This window comes from Scyliorhinus canicula, chromosome 16 (assembly GCF_902713615.1).
Source record: "Scyliorhinus canicula chromosome 16, sScyCan1.1, whole genome shotgun sequence".
In the NCBI taxonomy this organism is placed as follows: domain Eukaryota; kingdom Metazoa; phylum Chordata; class Chondrichthyes; order Carcharhiniformes; family Scyliorhinidae; genus Scyliorhinus; species Scyliorhinus canicula.
In genome coordinates, this window is record NC_052161.1 from 106,567,530 (window position 1) to 106,591,130 (window position 23,601).

Genomic DNA, 23,601 nt, shown 5'->3' on the forward strand with positions numbered 1-23,601 from the left:
CAACAGGTCCCCCCGTCACGCCAGGGCACAAGGTGGAGAGGCTGCTCTCCATCCCAGCAGGATCCACCTTTGGGTGATCAACGAGGCGAAGGCTACAATATCTGCCCCCGCACCCGTTTCCAACCCTGGCTGGTCCGACACCCCGAATATGGCCTCCTGGGGACCTGGGTCCAGTTTCATGTGCACCACCTTGGAAATTACCCTAAAAACCTCCTTCCACTACTCCTCTAATACAAAACATATGAACGTGATTAGCGAACCCCCCCCCCCCCCCCCCCCCCCCCGCAACGCTCACACACATCTTCTACTCCTTCAAAGAATCGGCTCATCCTCGCCCTCGTGAGGTGCGCTCTGTATACCACCTTCAGCTGTATCAGCCCCAACCTCGCAAATGAGGTGGAGTCATTTACTCTCCGGAGCACCTCACACCAGACCCCCTCCTCTATAACCGCTCCCCACTCTTCCTCCCACTTTGCTTTGATCCCTTTGAGTGGTGCCTTATCCTCTTCCAAAATAGCTCCGTACACCGCTGACACTACCCCCTTCTCCACTCCCCTTGTCGTCAGCACCTCCTCCAGCAATGTGGAGGCCGGTTCCTCCGGGAAGCTCTGTATCTCCTTCCTGGCAAAATCTCGAACCTGCATGTATCTAAACATTTCTCCCTGCTCCAGCCCATACTTCGCTTCCAGCTCCCTCAATCCTGCAAACCGACCCCTAAGAAACAAATTTTTTAGCGTCTTAATCCCCTTCTCTTCCCATTTCCGAAAACTTCCATCCCACTTCCCTGGCTCAAATCTGTGGCTCCCCCGAATTGGCATTTCCCTTGACCCTGCCCCCAACCCGAAGTGTTGGCGAAACTGCCTCCAGATTTTCAATTAAGCTATTATTATCGGACTCCCTGAGTATTTCCCCGGAGCTATCGGGAGCGGCTCTGTTGCTAGTGCTTTCAGTCCCAAACCCCTGCACAAACTCTCGTCCATTCTGACCCACTGGGAATCAACGCCTCTGACCTAGCTCCACACCTTCTCCACATTCGCCGCCCAGTAGCAGTACATCAGGTTCGGGAGACCCAAACCCCCTGCCTGCCTGCCTTCTGTAGCAGCACCTTCTTCACTCTGGCACCTTCCCTCCCCATATGAACGAGGTAATCCTTCCCTCAATCTCCCTGAAAAAAGCCTTTGGGAGGAAAATCGGTAGGCATTCAAAAATGAACAGAAATTGCAACAACACATTCATTTTAACCGCCTGCATCCAACGTGCCAGTGACAGAAGGAGACTATCTCACCTTACCAGATCGGCTTTCACTCTCCCCACCAAACTAGTGATGTTTGTACCTGCGAAGCCTCCCCAACTCCCGGGCAACCTGCATCCCCAGATACCTAAAGGGAGTCCCTCTCTACGGAATGGCAGCCCCCCCCCCCCCCCCCCCACCCCCCTCCCCCCCCCCCACCCCCTCCCCCCCTGCCCCCCCCCCCCACACCACCCCCCCCACCCCCCCCCACCCCCCTGCCCCCCCCCCCACAACCCCCCCCCCCCCCCGGCCCAGACACCACAAAATACTCACTCTTCTCCAGGTTCAGCTTGCACCCGGAGAAAGACCCAAATACTCACAGTAGCTCCAATTTTCCTCCTATCGACACACTCGGTTCCGACACATACAGCACCAAGTCGTCAGCATATAAGGACACCCTATGCTCTATCCCCCCCTCCACCACCCCTCACTATTCCTTTCCATGCTCCCGAACTTCTTAATGCGATGGCCAACGGCTCAATCACAAGTGTCCTCCGTAAACTTTGACGTCATCCAAAACTCTTATCAGTGTCGTAACTTGCAACACTATCTCCCATGTGCTTGCTGACCTACACTGGTTTCTGCTCAAGCAACATTTCGATTTTAAATTTCTCATCCATGCTTTCCCCATGAGCTCGTCTGCCTCCATCTCTGTAATCTCCTCCAGCCCTACAACCTTCCGAGATGCCTGCATTCCTCTAATGGTGGCTTCTTGCACATCCCCAATTTTAGTTACTCCAGCTTTGGTGGCCTAGCGTCACTCCAGCTTTGGTAGCCTAGCTTTCATTTACCTAGGATCCAGGTTCTGGAATTCCCTCCCTCCATCTCTCTTTCTTCCTTTAAAATACCTTTAAGCAGGGCAGCTTGGTGGCGCAGTGGTTAGCATTGCTGCCTCATGGCGCTGAGGTCCCAGGTTCAATCCCGGCTCTGGGCCATGTGGAGTTTGCACATTCACCCAGTGTTTGCGTGGATTTTGCCCCAACAACCCAAAAGATGTGCAGGGTAGGTGGATTGGCCACACTAAATTGCCCCTTAATTGGAAGAAATGAATTAGGTATTCTAAATTTATAAAAAATAAGATATCTCAAAACCTACCTCTTTGACCAAGATTTTGGCCATCTGATCTATTAATTGCTTATGTGGCTCGATGATGTACTTTGTTTTATAATGTTCCTATGAAGCACTTTGGGACATCTCATTATGTTAAAAGTGCTGTACGAATATGTGTTGTTGTTGATCATACATTGTTTAATGGGGATCTACACTTCCTACTTGCCAACATTATACTCCCCTTGACATGCTTATTTGTAGCATTCCGTTTTTACATCCAGTTCTGACACTGGGCAGCACAGTTAAATTTGCATGGCTTGAGTTTCCTTTAATTGTTCCCATGAAGTGGGAAAAGAATCGTCTTCAAAATCACCCAAAAATACAGAATTGCAAAACACAACCTCAAAACAGGACTTAAAATCCCATGTAATAAAAAGGGGATGTGATTTATTCGGCCAACATAAACCACTAACTACCAATAGAGGGAATAGCAAACCCTTATATGTTAAAATTAAATGTTTTAGCTTCTCCAAGGGGATGGAAAGACAAAGTAACTATAAACTGTCATATGAATGAGTCAGCCTGAATACTTTGGATCTCATGTCGAAGTGAAGCAGTTTGCAAAATCATCGTAATGCTCAGAAAAACTCACTAAAAATTCAATTCTGAGATGTCAAACATATCTGTCTTTAGTGATCAACCTCTTACATTTTTCACAATCTTTAGCCAGTCTCAAGCAAGTAAAGCCATTTTGAACCCTTCAGTGATGGCCATTGTACTATACTTAACCAGCCATCTTGCAGTTGCAGGGTTTTTGATGGTGAACTGTCAGGGTTTACCATCTCTACTCCCCTGAATTGGACTGCAACTTCAGGTCCTCGCACAGATTACCACAGAAATCCAGAGTCCAATGAGATTGCTATTCCACAATCATGCACCATGAGGTTTAACAAAAGGAGTTGCAGTTTCTAGTCCCTGTGTCACCTGTTACTCAAGTTTGCAAGCTCCTGTCTGCCTTTCTATTTATGTAGTTTCCCACATTTCACAAATCTGTAACTTGTATTGAAATCGAAAAACTAATTCTTTTAAAGCAAAAAATGAGTTTCTGGATTTAAAAACAAAACTTATGAAATAAGCTGATGCAATTGGAAAAGATTTATGTCAAATAATTTTATGGAACTCCCTGCCTTAAAGATGGTGAAAGCAAATGAAAGATTGAATAGTAACTTTCAAAAGAAAATGGGATAAATAGAATATACAGCATAGGAACAGACCATTAGGCCAAAAAATATTTGAAAAGTAAACATTTGCAGGACGATGCACAAGTGATTGGCTAGCCCTCTCAAAGAGTCGGTACAGACACAATGTGCCAAATGGCCTCCTTCTGAGCTATATGATTAACGAACACCACAAGCTAAGCAATAGTGAAGTTTCTACATTTTCAACCATGCTTGTTGGGGGAACAAATAATAGGTGTCAAGACTATAAAATGACAGCCTGACACAATATGGTAAAATGTAATGCAAATTACTACCATTCTGACTATGCTAAGGATCCATGTAAGCCTGCATTTCATGAACTGTTGAAGATTGCGTAACACATATAGCCAATAAGACGTAATAACAAAAACTAATGTTAAGCAAGGTATCACTACCTGTTCAAATCGCACTTCCATGTGCTCACGGCAGTATCTGCTTTCCACCAAAGTTGGTTTGGTTGGAGCAGGGGTAGTTCCAAATACTATAATGCCCTGTGGTGTATTGTATCCAAGAAGCCCAAGAAGAGCGTTTGATTGTTGGGGCTGCGCAGACTGGAAACTTGTGAAGGATGTAACGTGACGGGGCTTGGTCCCAAATCCCATTAACTCCTTGCAGTACTTATCATGTACTAACTGTTGTTGGGTGATCTCTTCCATCTCCTCGCGTAAGCGCTATATTAAAAAGAAAGAAAGAAGAAATTCCATTCAAACTGTTATGCTAATAATCTACACGACAAGCAAGATTTACATCAACAATATCGATATGCAAGCAAGATATTTTCGGTTCCAGCTTCCCTCAAATGTTATAGAAAGCAATTCAACCCTAGTCCAGTGTGCTTGTGAAATATATTTAAATACAGTGTGATTAAATAACACTTGATAAACAGGCTTCTCTACTTTCTGTAATGTTAATTCAATGGTTTACAAACATAAATCTATCTGTAATCACCAGGAAAATATATCAACTGTAACACATGACTGATGAGTTTCTATCTACTGCTGTGAAGGAAGAAACTTTGGCACAACTTAAGAGACAATACCCCATAGTTCCAGAGAAGTGAAGAGGAGATACGTGGGGACAATCCCTGGCAGTCAAGAGGCCCAAAATCAAGAGGCCTGGGAGAAGGCGGAGATTGTTGATCCGGTAACTCTTTCCTGCCTTTTACTGCCTGGTTTTCAGAACTCTTGAAAATCAGTACAGCAGAAGGCCCAATTTATGCACGTTGATTAACTTCTTACCCCACCACAGCAGGACACCACAATATTCATAAAAATGGCAGTAATTGCATGGCAGGTCGTGTTCACGTATTTAAATTCCTCAACCCTTCTCCCACTCAACAAGGACACAGAGTTGGTCAGGATAAAAGCCAATATATGTTTTGACTGGGGAGAGAAGCAGATATTAAAGAATCGTGACGGCGCAGGAGGCCCTTCAGCCTATTATGTCTGTGTCGGCTCTCCAAATGAGCATTATAACTTAGGGCCACTCTCCTGCCGTTTTCCTGTACCCTTGCGCACTGGTTCTATTCAAATAATTATCTATTGTTCATTTGAATGCCTCGATTGAATCAGCCTCCACCACATTTCCCGGCAGTGCATTCCAAACCCGAATCACTCACTTTCTGAAAAGTGTTTTCTCACATTACCTTTGCTTCTTTTGTAACTTTCTTTAAATCTATGCCCTCTTGACCTTAATCGTTTTACGACAAGGAACAGATTTTCCCAGCTTTTAACCAGCCCTTGCATGATTTTGAACACCTCTATCAAATCTCTTCTTAGTTTTCGTCTCTCCCAAGGAGAACAGACCCAACCTCTCCAAACTATCCTCATAATAATTGACGCTTCCCATCCCTGCAACCAGTTTTGTAAATCTCTTCTACACACTTTCCAACGCACTCACATCCTTCCTATAGTGTGGCACCCAGAACTGCACACAGTACTCCAGCTGAGATCCAACTATGTCCAGCCTTGACCAACTATGACCTCTTTGCTCTTGTACTCTATGCCACTATTAATAAAGTCCAGGTTGGGGCGGCACAGTGGTTAGCACTGTTGCCTCAAGGCAGCCAAGGATCCGGGATCGATCCCAGCACGGGGTCATTGTCCATGTGGAGTTTGCATATTTTCCCAATGCCTGCAAACGTCTCACCCCGACAACACAAAAAGATGTGAAGGGAAGGTGGATTGGCGACGTTAAATTGCCCCTTACTTAGAGAAAAATAATTGGGTACTCTAAAAGTTATTATTTAAAAAGTCCAGGTTAATACATACTTTATTAACTGCTCTCCACCCACTTAAGAATTGCACCCCTTATTTTATATTTTCTGTCCATGTTCTTCCTGCCAAAATGCATCACCTCACACTTCTTCGCATTAAACTTCATCTGCCACCTATCTGCCTCCTGCACCAACGTGTATATGTCATTTTAAGTTTTACACTGTCCTCCTTATGGTTTACAAGGCTTCCAAATTTTGTGTCATCCACAAACTGAAATTATCCCCTGCACAGCAAGATCCAGATCATTAGCATGGAGACATTATTAGGAAAAGCAAGGGTCCCAAAACCGACCCCTGGGGAACTCCACTACAAACCTTCTTCCAGCCTGAACAATATCCATTGACCATTACGCTCGGTTTCCCATTACTCAGCTAATTTTGTATCCACGATACTACTGTCCCTTTTATTCCATGAGCTATAACTTTTCTCACAGTTCTGTTGCGTGTATCAAATGCCTTTTGAAAATTCATGTACATCACATCAACAACATTACCTTAATCGACTCTTCTGTTACCTCTTCAAAAAGCCCCAACAAGTTAGTTAAACATAATTTCCCCTTTAGAAATTCATGCTGGTTCTTACTAATTAACCCACATTTTTCCATGTGACTACTAATTCTATCCTGAATACATTCTTCTGGAAGGAAGACCTGAAATGGGCTCAATTGGCTTCCTCATCTATTTATCTGGCAACCTTATGAGCCAGCAAAATCACATTATTTTTTTATGTGATAAACTATAATTGCTGTTGCAAGTTATAAAATAAATTACTTAACAACATATTGAAATTTCTGGAGCAGTCATTCATCTTGGTGTGAAGCGATCCTGTATAACTCTTACACAAGACACTAACCACTGAAAGCCATTTCAGACGAAATATCTTCTTGTGGTGAAGGTAAGTTTCCAGCATATCACAAATCTAACTAGTATTTCAATGGCATCACAGAGCCACATAATGCAAGTATTGTCAGTAACTGGCAGAAAGTGAATCCTGAACCTACCTCTCCCTCCATGCTGCTTATTCGAATCAGTTCATTTAAAATAAGTAAAGCACCATGTACACGATCATCACGATTCATGCCTTTCTCTTTAGCTAGGGTCTCATCAAACCCCTTCTCAGCCTCTTCATAGGTTTGCTAGATATAAAACATCAAAACATTTTTTTGAACCAACAGACTTAATATTTTAAAAGCGCTATCTAGACAGAAAAGTGAAGGAGGTTATTTCCAGTTTATGGTCAAATAAGTTTCCTTTGCGTCTGAAAAAGGTTAATGGATCTACCAAAGGTGCAGTGTTACCATTGTGCTGGCCCTTCATTCCAGAGCTTAAATCATGCATTAGATATACAGTGGGTAAACATCAACAATTTAGTTGAGAGAGATTTCTACGTCAGACATCAACCTTCCAGAAGAGGATGTCTTACCCAGAGGTCGAGATCAAATTTTGGAATTTTCACCAGAACAACAACAGCAGTATACATCTATCATCAAATGGGTTATACCCAGTAAACATATCCTATCCATAATTTTCAAAACACAAACTAATCAGCTTGGAACCTTCCAGAACTAACTTTTTTTTTTAATGGACACTGATAAGACTGCAAAAGATGGCTGCAGAGGGGTCACCTGACCCTCAGACCGTGCATCCCAAACAATTGCCCACTGTTCCAGAATAAAGAGTTGTAAATAACCATATCCTGAGACCTCCAAACTGCATTTCTGCTTTGAATGGATGTTCTGAAACTAAGACATGGAGTGTCTCAAATCTCCCAGGGTGGATGTCTGCAAACACAAAGACCCAGGTTGGAAGAGAGCTGTGAAGGACTACATGGTAAGGTAGCCATGTTGGATGGCAGTAAAGTGGCTCAGTGGTTAACACTGCTGCCTCGCTAAACCAAGGACCTGGGTTTGATCCCAGCCCCAGGTCACTGTCCGTGTGGAGTTTGCACATTTTCCCCAAGTCTGCGCAGGTCTCACCCCCACAACCCAAAGATGTTCAGTGTAGGTGGATTAGCCATGCTAAATTGCCCCTTAATAGGGGGGGGGGGGGGGGGAAAGACAGCCATGTTGGCCCCCCTTCTGAAAAAGGTTTTAAGTGTTATCTGCAATACTACGCAGAACAACTGCAGAAACTGCAGCTTCAGAAAACATCTATGCCTCGAGACCTGGAGACAGCAAGGTCTTACGGTCTTTAAGTCTGTTCCTTTTTAAGTCCCCCAAGCAGAAAACCAATCTCCTGGTATCCAGACTACAAGGAATTAACTTCACAATCTGCTGAAAATCCATCTCTTCAAGGGAACCCTGCGACAATTCAGATATACAACTCCGGCTATTAAATCCCCCAAATTACACTTTAGGAGTGAAAATGCCTTCTTCATCGGGCCTGCAACACATGCTTTCTTTCAAGATGAGCAAAACCCATGAACTACAAATTATTCAATTGTTTTAACTTGTAAATATGCACTATTCTCTCTCATTATAGTGTGTGTGTGTGTGTGTGTGTGTGTGTGTGTGTGTGTGTGTGTGCGTGCGTACACATCTGTGTATTTGAGTGACATAGCGTTAGATTTTCAGGTGAATGCATGAGTCAATAATCCTCTTTAGTTAAACCCACAAAAAGCTTACTGCTGGTTATTCAAATTGGCCATGAGGGTTAAAAAAACACACCCCTCTTCTTTTTCAAAAGCACACTGATTGCAGAAGGGAAGGAGTTTCAGTTCTCTCTTATCCCTGCATGCAGCACTATTCAAAACTTGCCATTCCCTAGATGGGAGCTTTAACAAATGCATTTCTATCACCCCACAAATTTGACACCCAGGCAAGGGCTTTGGAATGGAACTAGCTAACTGTTACTTCAGAGAGCTGGCACAGGCCTGAAGGATCAAATGCCATCCCTCTTTGCTGTAACTATTCTATGATTCACAAATAAAGATGGCAAGAATATATTAAGCAGATTTCCCATTTATTTTTATATTTGACAGGTTTTTCAATGTATGCAGATGGCAGATCAATATAGCATTTATCCAATCACTCACCCTGTACCACTGAGGTTTCTGCATTTCTTTAGTCTCCCTCTGAGTAGTAAGAATCAGACAAGCCCGCAAGGCAGCGACAGCACCTTCTCTTATGGCCTGCTTGGAGTCCCAGACCGCAAAGAATATATTGTCAAAAAAAGCCTGCACTTGTTGAAAAAAGAAAGTAGGTGCACTGACAGCCAATTCCCGCAACACCAGAACCTGGAATGAAAAATGTAGAGGTCTTCATATTCATAGCATTGAAGGTTAAATTAAACATGGGGATCTCAATCGTTTATAAAACTTAATGCAACATTTTTCAAGGGTTATTTAGTAAAAGATTCCTTTTTATTCAAGAGCTATATTGGGGAGTGTCTGCCTTAACCGAAGGCATTTAATCTCAAAGAAGCAGTGTTATGTTTATTTTGTAGGACATTTCACTTCAAAAAGAAAAGCTCCTGTTTCTTTGGAAACAGAGACTAAAAGACAACAAAGAAATGTTATTTCAGAAATCAAAAACAGAAAAGTGATCACAGTGGCTGAGGAGATTCATAGCATTCAGAGCAAAACATTGCAAATTGGAACGTCATCTCCTTGAAAAACAGTCAGTGAAGATAGGTTTCCTATTCTCAATCTTATGCATACATTTTTCTGAACCTTATCTTTGAAAAACACACTCAAACAAAATATAAGCTTTTCTATTGGATGCCTGCTATTCATAATTCTACTTTTCTCACTAGGTCATTCAGAATTCAGGTTATTCAGTGATCAATAAATGGAAAACAAATTCTGGAAAATAGCTCAGTACGTTTTTTCAGGAAATAGCTGAACCATGCAAACCAGAAACTCGCAGTTTTGATCATTGGTCCATTAGGTGACGTGGAGGCTAAAAATGCCACAACTGTCCTCGATACTATGGTGGAAGGGCAGAACTGCATAGGCTAACAAATAAATCAACTCAGGTTTTCTGATAGCTTTCCAGAAATCCTGTAGGGTATTGCTTATGTAGTCAGGTAATGACAGCATCAGACTCAGCCGTGGTACTTCAAAGGCCGAAATGTCCACCAATATTCAAACACAGTTACTTGTGCAGTAGAGAAATGGCAGCACCCATAAGTTACTATCTTCAGGAGAAGAGAGAGGAGGGTTGGGTGGTTGAAATGGTGAAATACTTAAATAAAAATCAAAAGAAATACATTTTTCACACTTCTTGGTTTGAAAAGTAGGTCTCAGTGATTGTATCACTGAGCATCAGCTTAATGCAGTTGGTAGCAATCTCATCCCTCATCCTCAGGGCATATGTGCACTGTTGCTTCTCAGCGCCAGGGTCCCAGCTTGGGTCTGTGCGGAGTCTGCTCATTCTCCCCGTGTTTGCATGGGTTTCCTCCGGGAGCTCCGGTTTCCTCCCACAAGTCCCAAAAGACGTGCTGTTAGGTAATTTGGACATTGAATTCTCCCTCAGTGCACCCGAACAAGCGCCAAAGTGTGGCGACTAGGGGATTTTCACAGTAACTTCATTGCGGTGTTAATGTTTATTATTATTAAAAGGCTGAGAGTTCATGTCGACGTCAGACTAAAACATGCAACTTGGCAGTCTAGTGCAGTATTTAGGGAGCTCTAAATTGCTAAAGGCACCACCACCCTTTTGATGAAATAATGAATTTAAATCTCCCAGTTCTAAAGCCAGTACTTAAAGAAAAGTCTTGTTTTCCTTCTGACCTAGCCAAAATTCCTTCATCAACTGACACCACTAAAAATAGATCAGCTATTTTTTGTTTTGTGAAAGCTTGTTGTGTGGTAAATTGCTGCCACACTTAATCATATTACAATTCATCATAATTCATTGTATGCAGGGCAGCACGGTGGCGCAGTGGGTTAGCCCTGTTGCCTCACGGCGCCGAGGTCCCAGGTTCAAATCCCGGCTCTGGGTCACTGTCCGTGTGGAGTTTGCACATTCGCCCCGTGTTTGCGTGGGTTTCGCCCCCACAAACAAAAGATGTGCAGAACAGGTGGATCGGCCACACTAAATTGCCCCTTAATTGGAAAAAATGAATTGGGTACTCTAAATTTATTTTTTTTTTAAATAATAATTAATTGTATGCAAGAGATCGCTAAGATGTTATATAAATGCAAGCCTTTTCTGGAAACTTGGAACAGGATATTTCTGCAAAAACTTCCCTACTTTTACCCCTAAACAATAGTTTTAGACCTCGAACTCAATTAAAAGAGACAGCTCCAGATGTGTGTATATACTTTTTGGATTGTTTATTCTGTTTTAAAAAGTTAATATTGTGAAAATAAAACCACTGCTATCATTTAATAGCATAGGATAAGTGAGTATCTTGATTTTATGACAGATGTTTACATTATTTAATTTTAAATAGCTAATTAGAAGGACTAAATGCAACAGGTTTCAAGCTAGTCATCCTGCTATTGGCAATAAAACTGGAAAGATAACTTTTTTTTTTAAACTAGGCAACTGACACGAGCATAGGCATCTCAAATATAAACTTTTGAGTACAATTGCTTCAAAAGTTAAAATAAATATTTTTTGCTCTTTATTCTTTTATAGAATGTGGCTGCCCCTGGCAAAGTCAGCCTTTGTTACCCATCCCCAATTGCCCTTGAACCGAGAGGCTTGCTAAACTATTTTGGAGGGCAGATCACCATATTACTGTAGGTTTAGAGTCACATGTAGGCTTGTTTGAGAGTTATATGCAAAAACTGCACCAAATCCAGTTCATAGCTTCCCCATTTTACGGAAGCAGCTATTTACAACATTCATCTTTCTGATCTAATAATTTGGAAATTGGCAGCCACTCACTCCATGGAGCCTACCAACAGACACATGTAAGAATGACAGATTTCCTCCCCGAAAGGGCATTAATGAACCAGATGAGTTTTTACAACAATCAGTTGTCGTCATGGTCACCATCACTACGATTAGCTGTTTAGGCTAAATCGCTGGCTTTGAAAGCAGACCAAGGCAGGCCAGCAGCACGGTTCAAATCCCGTAACAGCCTCCCCAAACAGGTGCTGAAATGTGGCGACTAGGGGCTTTTCACAGTAACTTCATTTGAAGCCTACTTGTGACAATAAGCGATTTTCATTTCATTCATTTTCATTTAGTCTTATATTCCAGATGTATTAATTTAAATTCAAATTCCATCAGCTGCCATGGTAGGATTTGAACCCATCTCCCCAAAATATTGCTCTGGGCCTCCGGATTACTCATCCTGTGACATTATTATCATGCCACCATCTCCCCATTCCCTCTGATTCCCTATCAGATAATATTCCAATTTTGTCTGGATTACATTTATAAATGCACCAAATAGAGGGAATCGACTCCCTTGCATGCAAGTAAAGGTTTCAAAAAAAGTTTGCATTGATATCTTCTTATAGCTAACTGAAAAAAATCCATGGAAACACAGCGCCTGCCCCTAAGTCAAGATATTCAGATTCCTAAAACAGGCAAAATCAAAATAACTTGAAAAATGAGTTGTCACTTAGGAGGGAGCATGTGAACAAATTCTCCCTCCTTCCCTGTCTGACAAATAAGACTCGTTCTTTGATTTACATCCATATATTTGCACCTTGTAAAATCAGTCCAAGGCAAGACTTACGGCAGCATGTCGTCTTCCTTCATTCCGGTCCGCACCTAACCACTCAAGTGCACGTTTGACTTCAAACTCAACATATTCAGCTGTAAAGGTATCACCAGCCATGGAAAGGCGGCCCATGGCTTTTGAGGCCATTTCCATAACAACAGGGTCACTGGATGGGAGCAAGTTCCGCAAGTAATTGGCAAAGCGTGTAATTCGGGTGGCATTTCCTCCTTCAACTCCAATCAGACTCACTGCATTGGGAACAAAGAACAAGTTTACACATCAAATACAGAAAAAAAAGACAGATTTTTTAGAAAACCAATTAACAGTAAATTGGATAGGCACTTGAGAGAAACAAACTTGCAGGGCTATGGGAATAGGGCAGAGGAATAAGGACTGACTGGATTATTCTACAGTGCCAGCATGGACTCGATAGGCCAAATGACTTCCTTCTAAGCTACAATAACTCTCCGGTAACTCTAACTATGGCAAGAAAAAGCTGTCAAGAAATTCACCACCATTTATAGCTATACACAGCAAATTTCAATATAAGACCGCTGCTCAAGATTTTTTTTTTTTAGGTAAATAAACCACTTGTGCTTTGCCGAGTAAATGGAGAGGCAATGAATTGCTGCTTTCCCACGGGAGTAACTTTATGCACCTTTCCAAATGATATACTACTGAGTGCATGTACCATCCTAAAACAGAAATATGATTATTTAAAGTCTGTAACAGTTAAATGTGAGATATAGTACATTCTTACATATATTGTAAACACAGGTAAATATTTTATTGTACAATCAGCCTTAATCCCTCTTTTTTTTTTTAAATGCTGCACATACCAATTGCCAGGATTCCTCCTTTCCTCTCATTCACATCCGAACTGGAAACTAGTTCAAAAATATGATGATTCAGTTCGTCATAGAATGAAGTGACTTCCTCTTGGTTGACCTTAAGGGGCACATATTTAAACTTGAAACATGAATAAAATGGTGCAATATATTTTGAATGGACAACACAAGAAAATACAAAATATAACTATCACCATTCAATGCCAAGGAAGGGTTGATAAAGGCTAGAAACAGCTAACGAATGATAGCTTAGGCTGTCTAAAGCAGGAATCAAAATGTAGTGCCCGAGACTAAGTGACAACAGGAGATTCCATTTACCTTTGGGCACTTTTACCCAGACACTTTTCTTCTGTTATTAGGTACTAGAGGTTTTAGTGCCTTTGACAGTAATGCTACCATATTACTTATGCTACAACTGACTTTTGATTTGTCACTGGACTATGAGATAAGTGGGATATAAGCTTCTATTAAAAATATGGAGTTGTAAAGGTTCCGAGAAAGAAAATAACAATGGGGCAAACAAATATTGAAGGAAATATTTTTTTAAATTGATGAAGCACATGGCAAATGTGTGTCTACAGGAGCAGGACGCCACTGTACAAATTTAAAGCTGTATTGTAGAAACATTTTATTGTGGATAACCACACTGCAATCTATCTGCCTGGTCCCAGTGCTTAGAAAGTTTGTTTGACCCAGTCTATGAAGATGCTTGCCCTCCACTTGTGCAGTGGACCTCCCATTTATCTGTTTAGTCCTAATATCCTTTTATTTTAGCCACTGAGCTAGCCTACGCTAAAATGTTCCAGCGTAATTCATCACAAGATAGCAGATTTTTAATCAGTAAAGGAATCAAGGTTTATGGAAATAATGCGGAAAAGTGGAGTTGAGGATTATATCAAATCAGTCATGATCTTATTAAATGGCACAGCAGCCTCGATGGGCCGAATGGCCTACTTCTGCCCCTACGTCTTGTGGTCTTAAGGCTGATGAATGCAGTTGTTGGCTGATTAGCTGGTAACAATTGGGTTAAATGTAAGCTAATGCTAAGTTAGGTTTGCACAGAAATGGAATAAGATAGAAGACGATATTGAGCAAAACAGATTGGAATCGGCAGAACAACACAAAACACCATGAGGACAGAAAAGACATTAGCTCTTTCACTACTTTCCATTGCCAAAGAGAATACAGTGATACAAAACCCACAAAAGAGAAATAGTTTTAAACTTAAAAAATAAGAAAGTTACATCCAACTAAAGTAATATACTCACTACTTTTCAATTCAAGACTGAAATGTTATTGTATTAAATAATTTCAGTGTTTTGAATGCCCAATCAGTATATTCAGTGAGCAATTACAAATATGCACAGTAATTCGAATTATCCAAAAAAAAGGCTTTGTTCCCTTTGACTAGACTTATTTTTACTAATTGACTGTACCTCACGAAGTTCAGTGGTAACATAGTGCTGCAGGTCCTTAGCTGCTTTAGCCCGGGTCTCCTCGCTGCGACTCTTCAACCCGCTGACAAACTGCTGAAGGACAGATCCTACTCCTGACATGGCGTAATCTAAATAACTGCAGATTCTGCAGATACTTCAAAAAGAAACACGGATCAAGTATTTTGAGGACTTTGTTGAAAACATCACCATATTAGTCAATTGATAAGATTTTAAAGATAGCACTACTGTATTGCAGTTAAAAATGTGATTGATTGAAAATCAGGTTCCACAAGTACAGAATCTCCAACTTTAGAAAATATTCAGGTTGAAAAACCATTAGGAAATAATTTTCATACAATTTGAAACCTGAAAATATATTTTCTCTACATGTTCTTGCACAACTCTGCAGCTCTATATTTAATAGTAAAATAGTGGTCGAAAACAAATCACATTCCTCTCCAACCTTTGTGCATTACCCCATCATGGAGTGGAGTGATGACAATAACATAGTGCCATTACCAATACTAATGTATCCTTTCACTTTTTATTCATGCTAGTCGAGCATTTATTGGGCATTCCAAATTTCCCTTGAGAAGGTGATGGTGAGCTGGCTTCTTAAATCGCTGAAGTCCACGTGGTGTAGGTACACCCAAAGCTCTGTTAGGGAGGGAGTTCGAGTGTCCCACAGGACAGAATAACCATCATATACTGGGCTTGTTAGGAATGCCGAGGTATTGATATTGCATTTTCAGATTGTGAAATTTTGATTCCCTCTGCTAAATTAATGTTTCCCCTTTCCCCAGGCCACAGAGCAACAATAATAATTTACTTCCCAGGGACAAATATCCCACCCCCTGCAATTGTTCTTATTTTCCATTACAGGAAAAACCCATTCTATGCAGTAAATACATTCCTGGAAGCCACCGCGTTAAATAAATTTACATATATTGGAGCAATTTTTCTCAATCAATTAGATGTGATATCAGGAGCAGTGTTCGTATTGAAAGATTTCTGGCCAAAATGCATAACATAAACATGAAATACAACTTATTTGTAAGCCAAAAATATATAAAACCAATGTAAATAAATCTTTTATATTCTAGTGACGTGGCAAAGCACGTCCTGGTTGTGGACATTTTTCCCAATATGGGACAGCTTTAAGCTTGGCTCTCTTCTTCACCTTTGGGTTTGAGGCCGTGAAGTGTTTCAGCAAGCCCCAGGAAATCCAGAATGTGATGATGGCAATGAGTGTGAGACACCAGGCTCCTGATCAATCTCCTGGGGCTCCACTCTCCCAACCAGAGATGTGAGAGTGACCATGCGCCGTTTCTCCACCAGCACCCCCACTGCCACGTAACATGGGAAGTCCCAGAACAAAGTCATTGAAAGTCAGCCACAACATGCACACCCTGATGGAACCATCAATTCACTAGACACGTGCTTTAAGATATGAACAGTGGTTTTAATCTACTTACTACAGAGCCAGCCTGTTACCCATTGAACTCTCGATGAACTGCAGGCTGGCTCTGGGCAAGGGTATTTATATACAGCAGTCCAGGGGGAGGAGTTGTGGGCGGAGCCAAGGGTGGAGCCCTGTACAAACTCCTGAGCATTCCCACTACTCCCCCTAGTGGTCGGATAAAGCTACTGCACTTACAATGGTATCGGTAAATACAGTGTGAATTACTAAGTTACATTCACCACATTCACCCCCTGCAAAAAAATCAAGTCCAGCGGGGGTGGTGGTCTACAACAAGTCTGTCCGGTGGTCGAACTGTCCGCTGTGATCTGCGGAGCACCGGGATTGCAGCCTCTTGCGGTGGCTGGATGGGTGTTGTGTGCTGGGGTGCGATGGCGGACTCCAGGGAGGGTTGTGTCCAAGCTTCATACTCTTCTGGTTCGACCGGGGACTGGGAGCTGGCCGGCGCGGGTGCACGGAACTGGTGGAGCGAGCTCGTGGGCTCGGGAGCGCGAGGGGGCAGCAGCATGGGGTGTAGGGTGAGGGGTCCTTCTGTGGGGGTAGAGGGGGCGCTGGATCCAGCGGGTGCCAGATCCCGGAGGGATACTGTGTCCTGACGGCCGTCAGGGAACTCGACGAAGGCGTACTGGGGGTTGGAGTGGAGCAGGCGCACCTTCTCAACAAGGGGGTCGGTTTTGTGTGCCCTGACGTGTTTCCTCAGGAGTACAGGGCCCGGTGTCCTCAGCCATGCCGCAAGTGAGACCCCCGTGGTAGTGCCCCTGGAAAAAATGAAGAGCCTCTCGTGAGGGGTCTGATTGGTCGCTGTGCATAAGAGGGACCTAACAGCGTGGAGCGCGTCTGGGAGGACTTCATGCCACTGGGAGACTTGGAGCTTTCTAGACCAGAGGGTCAGGAGGACGATCTTCCAGACCGTCGCGTTCTCCCTCTCCACCTGCCCGTTCCCCCTGGGGTTATAGTCGGTAGTCCTGCTCGAGGCAATGCCCTTGTCGAGCAGGTACTGACGCAGCTCGTCGCTCATGAAGGACGAACCCCGGTCGCTGTGCACGTAGCTGGGGAAACCAAACAGGGTGAAGATGCTATGCAGGGCCCTAATGACTGTGTGGGAGGTCATGTCGAGGCACGGGATAGCAAATGGGAAACGGGAGAACTCATCTACGACGTTTAGAAAGTAAACTTTCTTGTTAGTTGAGGGGAGTAGCCCTTTGAAATCAATCGCGAGGCGTTCAAAGGGCCTAGAAGCCTTGACCAGGTGGGCCTGTCTGGTCTATAGAAGTGCGGTTTGCACTCCGCACAGATCGGGCAGTCCCTGGTAACCGCTTTTACCTCCTCGTTGGAGAAAGGCAGGTTTCGGGTTCTGATGTAGTGGGTGAGCCGGGTGACAGAGGTCGTTGTGGATGACTTTCAGACGGTCAATCTGCGCGCTGGCGCATGTCCCGCGGGATAGGGCATCCGGAGGCTCGTTGAGCTTCCCGGGTCGATACTTAATATCGTAGCTATAGGTGGAGAGTTCGATCCTCCACCAAAGAATTTTTTCATTTTGCCCCTTTTCGAGTTATCAAACATAAAGGCAACCGATCTTTGGTGGGTGATGAGGGTGAACCTCCTACCTACGAGGTAGTGCCTCCAGTAACGAATAGCCGCCACAATGGCTTGTGCTTCTTTCTCGACTGAGGAGTGTCGGAGTTCTGAAGTGGAGAGGGTATGGGAGAAAAATGCGACTGGTCTCCCTGCCTGATTTAGTGTGGCTGCTAGAGCTACCTCTGAGGCGTCGCTCTCAACCTGGAATGGATTGGATTCATCCACCACCCGCATGGCCGCTTTGGCGATGTCCTCCTTGATGCATTTGAAGGCCTGGCGTGCCTCAGCTGACAGGGGAAATCGTGTGGCCTTAAAGAGTGGGCGGGCTTTGTCCGCATAATGAGGGACCCACTGGGCGTAGTAGGAGAAGAATCCCAAGCACCGTTTGAGGGCCTTGGGGCAATGGCATACGGTTCGGGTCTGGGCCCAGGACTCCGTTTTCCACGACATAGCCGAGGATGGCCAGTCTGTTTGTGCGGAAAACACATTACTCTTTGTTGTAGGTGATGTTTAATTTCTGTGCCGCCTGGAAAAAACGGTGGAGGTTGGCGTCGTGGTCCTGCTGGTCATAGCCGCAGATGGTGACATTGTCCAAGCACAGAAACGTGGCCCGCAGCCCATACTGGTTCACCATTCGGTCCATTGCTCGTAGGAACACAGAGACCCCATTAGTGACGCCGAAGGGGATCCGGAGGAAATGGAAGAGGCGGCCATCAGCCTCGAATGCCGTGTAGTGGCGGTCCTCCGGGCGGATTGGGAGTTGGTGGTATGCAGACTTCAGATCCACCGTGGAAAAGAGCCGATACTGGGCGATCTGATTTACCATGTCTGCAATCCTGGGGAGGGGATACGCGTCGAGGAGCGTAAATCTATTTATGGTCTGACTATAGAACAAAGAACAAAGAAAATTACAGCACAGGAACAGGCCCTTCGGTCCTCCCAGCCTGCGCCGATCCAGATCCTTTATCTAAACCTGTCTCCTATTTTCCAAGGTCTACTTCCCTCTGTTCCTGCCCCTTCATATACCTGTCTAGATGCTTCTTAAATTATGCTATCGTGCCCGCCTCTACCACCTCCGCTGGTAAAGCGTTCCAGGCACCCACCACCCTCTGCGTAAAAAACTTTCCACGCACATCTCCCTTAAACTTTCCCCCTCTCACCTTGAAATCGTGACCCCTTGTAACTGACACCCCCGCTCTTGGGAAAAGCTTGTTGCTATCCACCCTGTCCATACCTCTCATAATAGTTGACAACCATGTGGAAGTTTTCCCCGGTCTTAACGACCACCACCTGAGCTCTCCAGGGACTACTGCTGGCCTCTATAATCCCCTCACTGAGAAGCCTTCGGACCTCTGATCTGATAAATACCCTATCCTGCAGGCTGTATCGCCTGCTACGAGTGGCTACAGGTTTACAGTCCTTTGTGAGATTGGCTAAGAGAGGAGGGGGGGAGATTCGCAGCGTAGTGAGTGGGGGCAGGGGCCCGCCAAAGCCGAGGGTGAGGCTCTTAAAGTTACACTGAAAATCTAGGCCTAATAAGAGTGGCGCGCAGAGGTCGGGCAGAACGTAGAGTTGAAATTTTAAGTAACTAGCGCCTCGGATTGCGAGTGTCGCGGCGGTGCGCCCCGGAATCTGGACAGAATGGGAGCCTGAAGCGAGCGGGATAGTTTGCTGCACGAGGAAAACGGGGAGCAAACAGCGTCTTACCAGGTCTGGGTGTATGAAGCTCTCAGTGCTCCCGGAGTCAAAAAGGCATGGCGTGTTGTACCCGTTGATTTGGGCCTCTGCCATCGAATTTCACAGATGCTTCGGGCGTGATTGATCCAGGGTGACTGCGCCGAGTTGCGGGCCGCGTGACGAGCGCCCGGGGAGGTCGTACTCTTCCGATGAGTTGTCCGAGCGTGGAGATGCAAGTCGGGCCCGTGGATCGCACGTGGCGGGTGGCGAGGAAGATAGCGTCCAAGATGGCAGCCCCCATGAGTCGCATGTGGCCGGCCGCGTGGTGGAGGTTTGCAAAGATGGCGGCCCCCATGGATCGCACGAGGCGGGACGGGGCGGGGTCGGGGCATAGGCCACAGCGTTTTGGGCCTGCGGGTGTGGGAAGCGATTACTTCATGCCGCTGGGGAGTTGGAAGCTGGGACCCTTTTTGCGAGGCACACTCTCACGTAGTGGCCTTTCCGCCCGCAGCTGCTGCAGGTCGCGTTGCGGGCCGGGCAGTGCTGCCGCAGGTGCTGATTCGGCCCGCAGAAATGGCAGGCTGGAGCAGCATAGTGGCTGGCTGGAGCAGCATGGTGGCTGGCTGGGGCAGCATGGTGGCTGGCTGGGGCAGCATGGTGGCTGGCTGGGGCAGCATGGTGGCTGGCTGGGGCAGCATGGTGGCTGGCTGGGGCAGCATGGTGGCTGGGCGGCCACGTGGCACAGGCCTCGGGGAGTCACTGGTCGGGGGCCCATGATTGGGTCGCGGGGAACGAGGTGAGGCTGCGGAAGGAGACCTCCATCGTGGTAGCAATTTCCGCAGTTGTTTTGGGCCCCCTTTTCCAGCAGTCGTTGGCGCACATAATTAGACCTGAGGCCCGCTACAAAAACATCGCGTACAGCAAGTTCTCTATGTTCAGCCGCGGTAACCGCTTGATAGTTACAGCCATTTGATAGATTATTGAGCTCTCTTAAAAATTCGGCGAGTGATTCTGTAGGCCGCTGGCTGCGAGTCGTGAACACATGGCGTGCGTAAACTTCATTAATGGGCCTTACATACATCTTATCGAGTATCGCTAGCGCTGCAGTACATGAACCGGCCGAGTTTAGTTGCGTAGAGATTCTGCGGCTCACCCTCGCGTGCAGTAGACTTAACTTCTGTTCCTCTGTTGTTTCGGCTGTGCTTGCTTCTGCCAGGTAGGCCTTAAAGCACCGCAGCCAGTGGGAGAAGATTTTTTTTGCCTCTGCATCCTGTGGGTCGTGTTCCAGGCGTCCAGGCTTGAGGGCTGATTCCATGATCGATCCTGACTGTTCTTAAGTAGATTAAATTGATGGAACCATCAATTCACTAGACACGTGCTTTAAGATATGAACAGTGGTTTTAATCTACTTACTACAGAGCCAGCAGTTACCCGCTGAACTCTCGATGAACTGCAGGCTGGCTCTGGACAAGGGTATTTCTATACAGCAGTCCAGGGGGAGGAGTCATGGGCGGAACCAAGGGTGGAGCCCTGTATAAACTCCTGAGCATTCCCAGAGCTACTCCCCCTAGTGGTCAGATAACGCTACTGCGCTTACAATGGTATTGGTAAATACAGTGTGAATTACTAAGTTACATTCACCACACACCCCAGGTTTGACTCAGAGACACCCCTGGTTTGGCTCAGTCAATCGCAGCGAGCGGCCAGCAGGAAACATCGACAGCAATACTTAATGACAAGGTACATCATATGTACTATGAATAAATAGGTAGCAATTTGTTAATTGCTTAATCACAAAGCTACATTATTCAAAACTTGAATGGCATGGTGTCTTTCAATACAAATGGTTCAATAAAACCACTTCATACCAATGCATTGGCAAAGTGAAAGCACAGCCAAAGCATACCAAATTATTAGCTATTCTACCAACAACATTTTGAAATTATTTGTAAAATATCAGTTTGAGTTAATTCACCAAATAACAAATTCTATTTCATTATTCAAAAGAGGGAACAAAACATTTTGGAGATTGGGCGAACAAAAACATTATCCAACAGTGATGTAATCACCACTCTTCTTTCCTCCCAATGAATCCTGTTTTCACATGTCCTCCTGTCTAGGGAGCATTTTAAAAATCATGGATTGAAACAGGCCCCAACTCAGTATTTCTGCACCATCAGGACCCGCACTTGCATAATATCAGAACTCTGGCATCGGATCTGCATCTTCAACAGGAATGTGGGTTCAAGAGAGAGAAGCAGAAGAGGGTGAATCAGGGAGTGGGAGCTTCACAGAGGATGGGTGGATGGAAAGTGGACCAATTTGGAGGTCGGGGAGTGGGAGAAGCCGCTCCAAAATGCTAATCAGGTAATACGGGGAATGACCTTAAAATGAATTCATCGACACTCAACGAGATTACAGGCCCCATTAAGTTACCAATGTTAATGCAGTTGCCAAGGGGAATGGGCTCTACCAGTTAGATGGGGGCGGCACAGTGGTTAGCATAGCGCCAAGGACCCAGGTTCAATTCTAGCCTTGGGTGAAGGAATGGAATTTGGATTTGCACTTCCTCCCCATGTCTGTGTGGGTTTCCTCCGGATGCTCCGGTTTCCTCCCACTGTTCAAAAATGTGCAGGATAGGTGAATTGGCCATGCTGAATTGCCCTTTAGTGCCCAAAGATGCCCAGATTAGGTGAGGTTATGGGAATAAGGCCAGGGAGTAGGAATAGGTCGGGTGCTCTTTCAGAAGGTCGGAGCAAATTCGATGGGCTGAATGGCCTCCTTCTGCACTGTAGGAATTCGATGGTTCTATGGTTAAGGACTTTGTGAGGAAGGAGGTGCCATCATTTCCGATGTTGCCACTTCGGTGCGGCAGGATAAACCCCTCTCCTAGGAGGAAATAAGGGAGGGAAAGGTGGTGGATATAAAAGGGGAGCTTTGAAGAGAAAGAGTGCTTCCGTGGAGGAGGTTAGGCATAAGTGGGAGGAGGAGCTGAATGGGGCACAGGATCTAGAGTATGGAATGAAGCTTTGCAGAGGGTTAATGCGCCCTCGCCGTGTGGGAGACTAAGCCTCATCCAGTTGAAAGTGGTGCACAGGGCCCACATTGATGGTGCCCAGGTTGGGTCTGCTCTTTTGGGGGGGGGGGGGGGGGGGGGGGGGGGTAAATAGGTGTGCGCGGTGTGTGGGGGTGCCAGCTAATCATGTCCATGTCGGAGGTTGAGGAGGTATTGGACAGGATTAGCAGACGTGACGTCAAGATTTTGGGGATAGAGGTAGCCCCGAGTCTGAGGTGCCGATATTTGGAATGTGGAAGGATCCGGGAGTTTACAGGTAGGGAGTTGGCCTTTGCCTCCCTGATAGTCTGGAGATGGATTTGTACTTGCGGGACTCGGGGCCAGCGAGGGTAGTGGTAGGATGAGCGATTTGCAGAGTTTTCCATTTGGAGAAGATCAATTTGGCCATTTGAGGTGCTGAGGAGAGGTTCACCTCGAGGCGGAAGCTGTTCATGGACTTCCTTCAGGAGTATTGAGTCATCAGCGAGGGGGGGGGGTTTATGTTTGGGTACGTTTGTTGGGGGGTTTGTTTTCCTGCTGTCATGTTTGGCACGTATATATTTGAAAATGTCTTCAATAAAATACGTTTTTTTAAATTTACCGACATTAAAGCAAAACAATGTTAAACGGTGCAACGGTAAATGAGGACTTATAGTATACGACAGTAGCATCTACAATATTGACCAGATTTCTAAAACCTGTGGCTCCTGCCAACGCAATATGGCCTCCCAGGATGGCCACCGGTACCGGTCTGCGCAGAATACTGGTCCGTGCATGTGACAATCCTGATTCTTTTGCTGCCAGTCTGGGCTCAATAATATTTGAGACGGATTTTCAGGTATCAATTATTGTTTATTTTAACCAGCTAGCTGGGTGACTCACTCTATTGGGAGAGTAGGACACAACCAGTCTCCTGCCTCTTCAACAGCCAGAGTGCAGACAAAGGAACAAAACATCTCATTTCATATACATTCAAGTTGCATCAAGTTTCACATACATTCGACCAAATAAGGCAAAGGTGCAAATTT

The 23,601-nt window shown here is 45.0% G+C and overlaps 1 protein-coding gene across 2 annotated transcripts in view; it reads right to left on the reverse strand.

The window, feature by feature from the left end:
- The window catches only part of mtor (mechanistic target of rapamycin kinase), a 342,907-nt gene that overhangs the window by 302,728 nt on the left and 16,578 nt on the right, over positions 1-23,601 (reverse strand). The window contains exons 2-7 of one of the 2 annotated variants that reach the window (XM_038821832.1): positions 14,784-14,937; positions 13,339-13,447; positions 12,515-12,747; positions 8,910-9,110; positions 6,877-7,011; positions 3,996-4,271 (exon numbers count right to left, since the gene is read on the reverse strand). In XM_038821832.1, the coding sequence (XP_038677760.1) occupies positions 3,996-4,271; positions 6,877-7,011; positions 8,910-9,110; positions 12,515-12,747; positions 13,339-13,447; positions 14,784-14,903 (1,074 nt within the window). In that variant the 5' untranslated portion in view covers positions 14,904-14,937. Of the gene's footprint in view, positions 1-3,995; positions 4,272-6,876; positions 7,012-8,909; positions 9,111-12,514; positions 12,748-13,338; positions 13,448-14,783; positions 14,938-23,601 lie in introns of those variants that run through there. The other variant, XM_038821833.1, reaches the window with a different exon arrangement.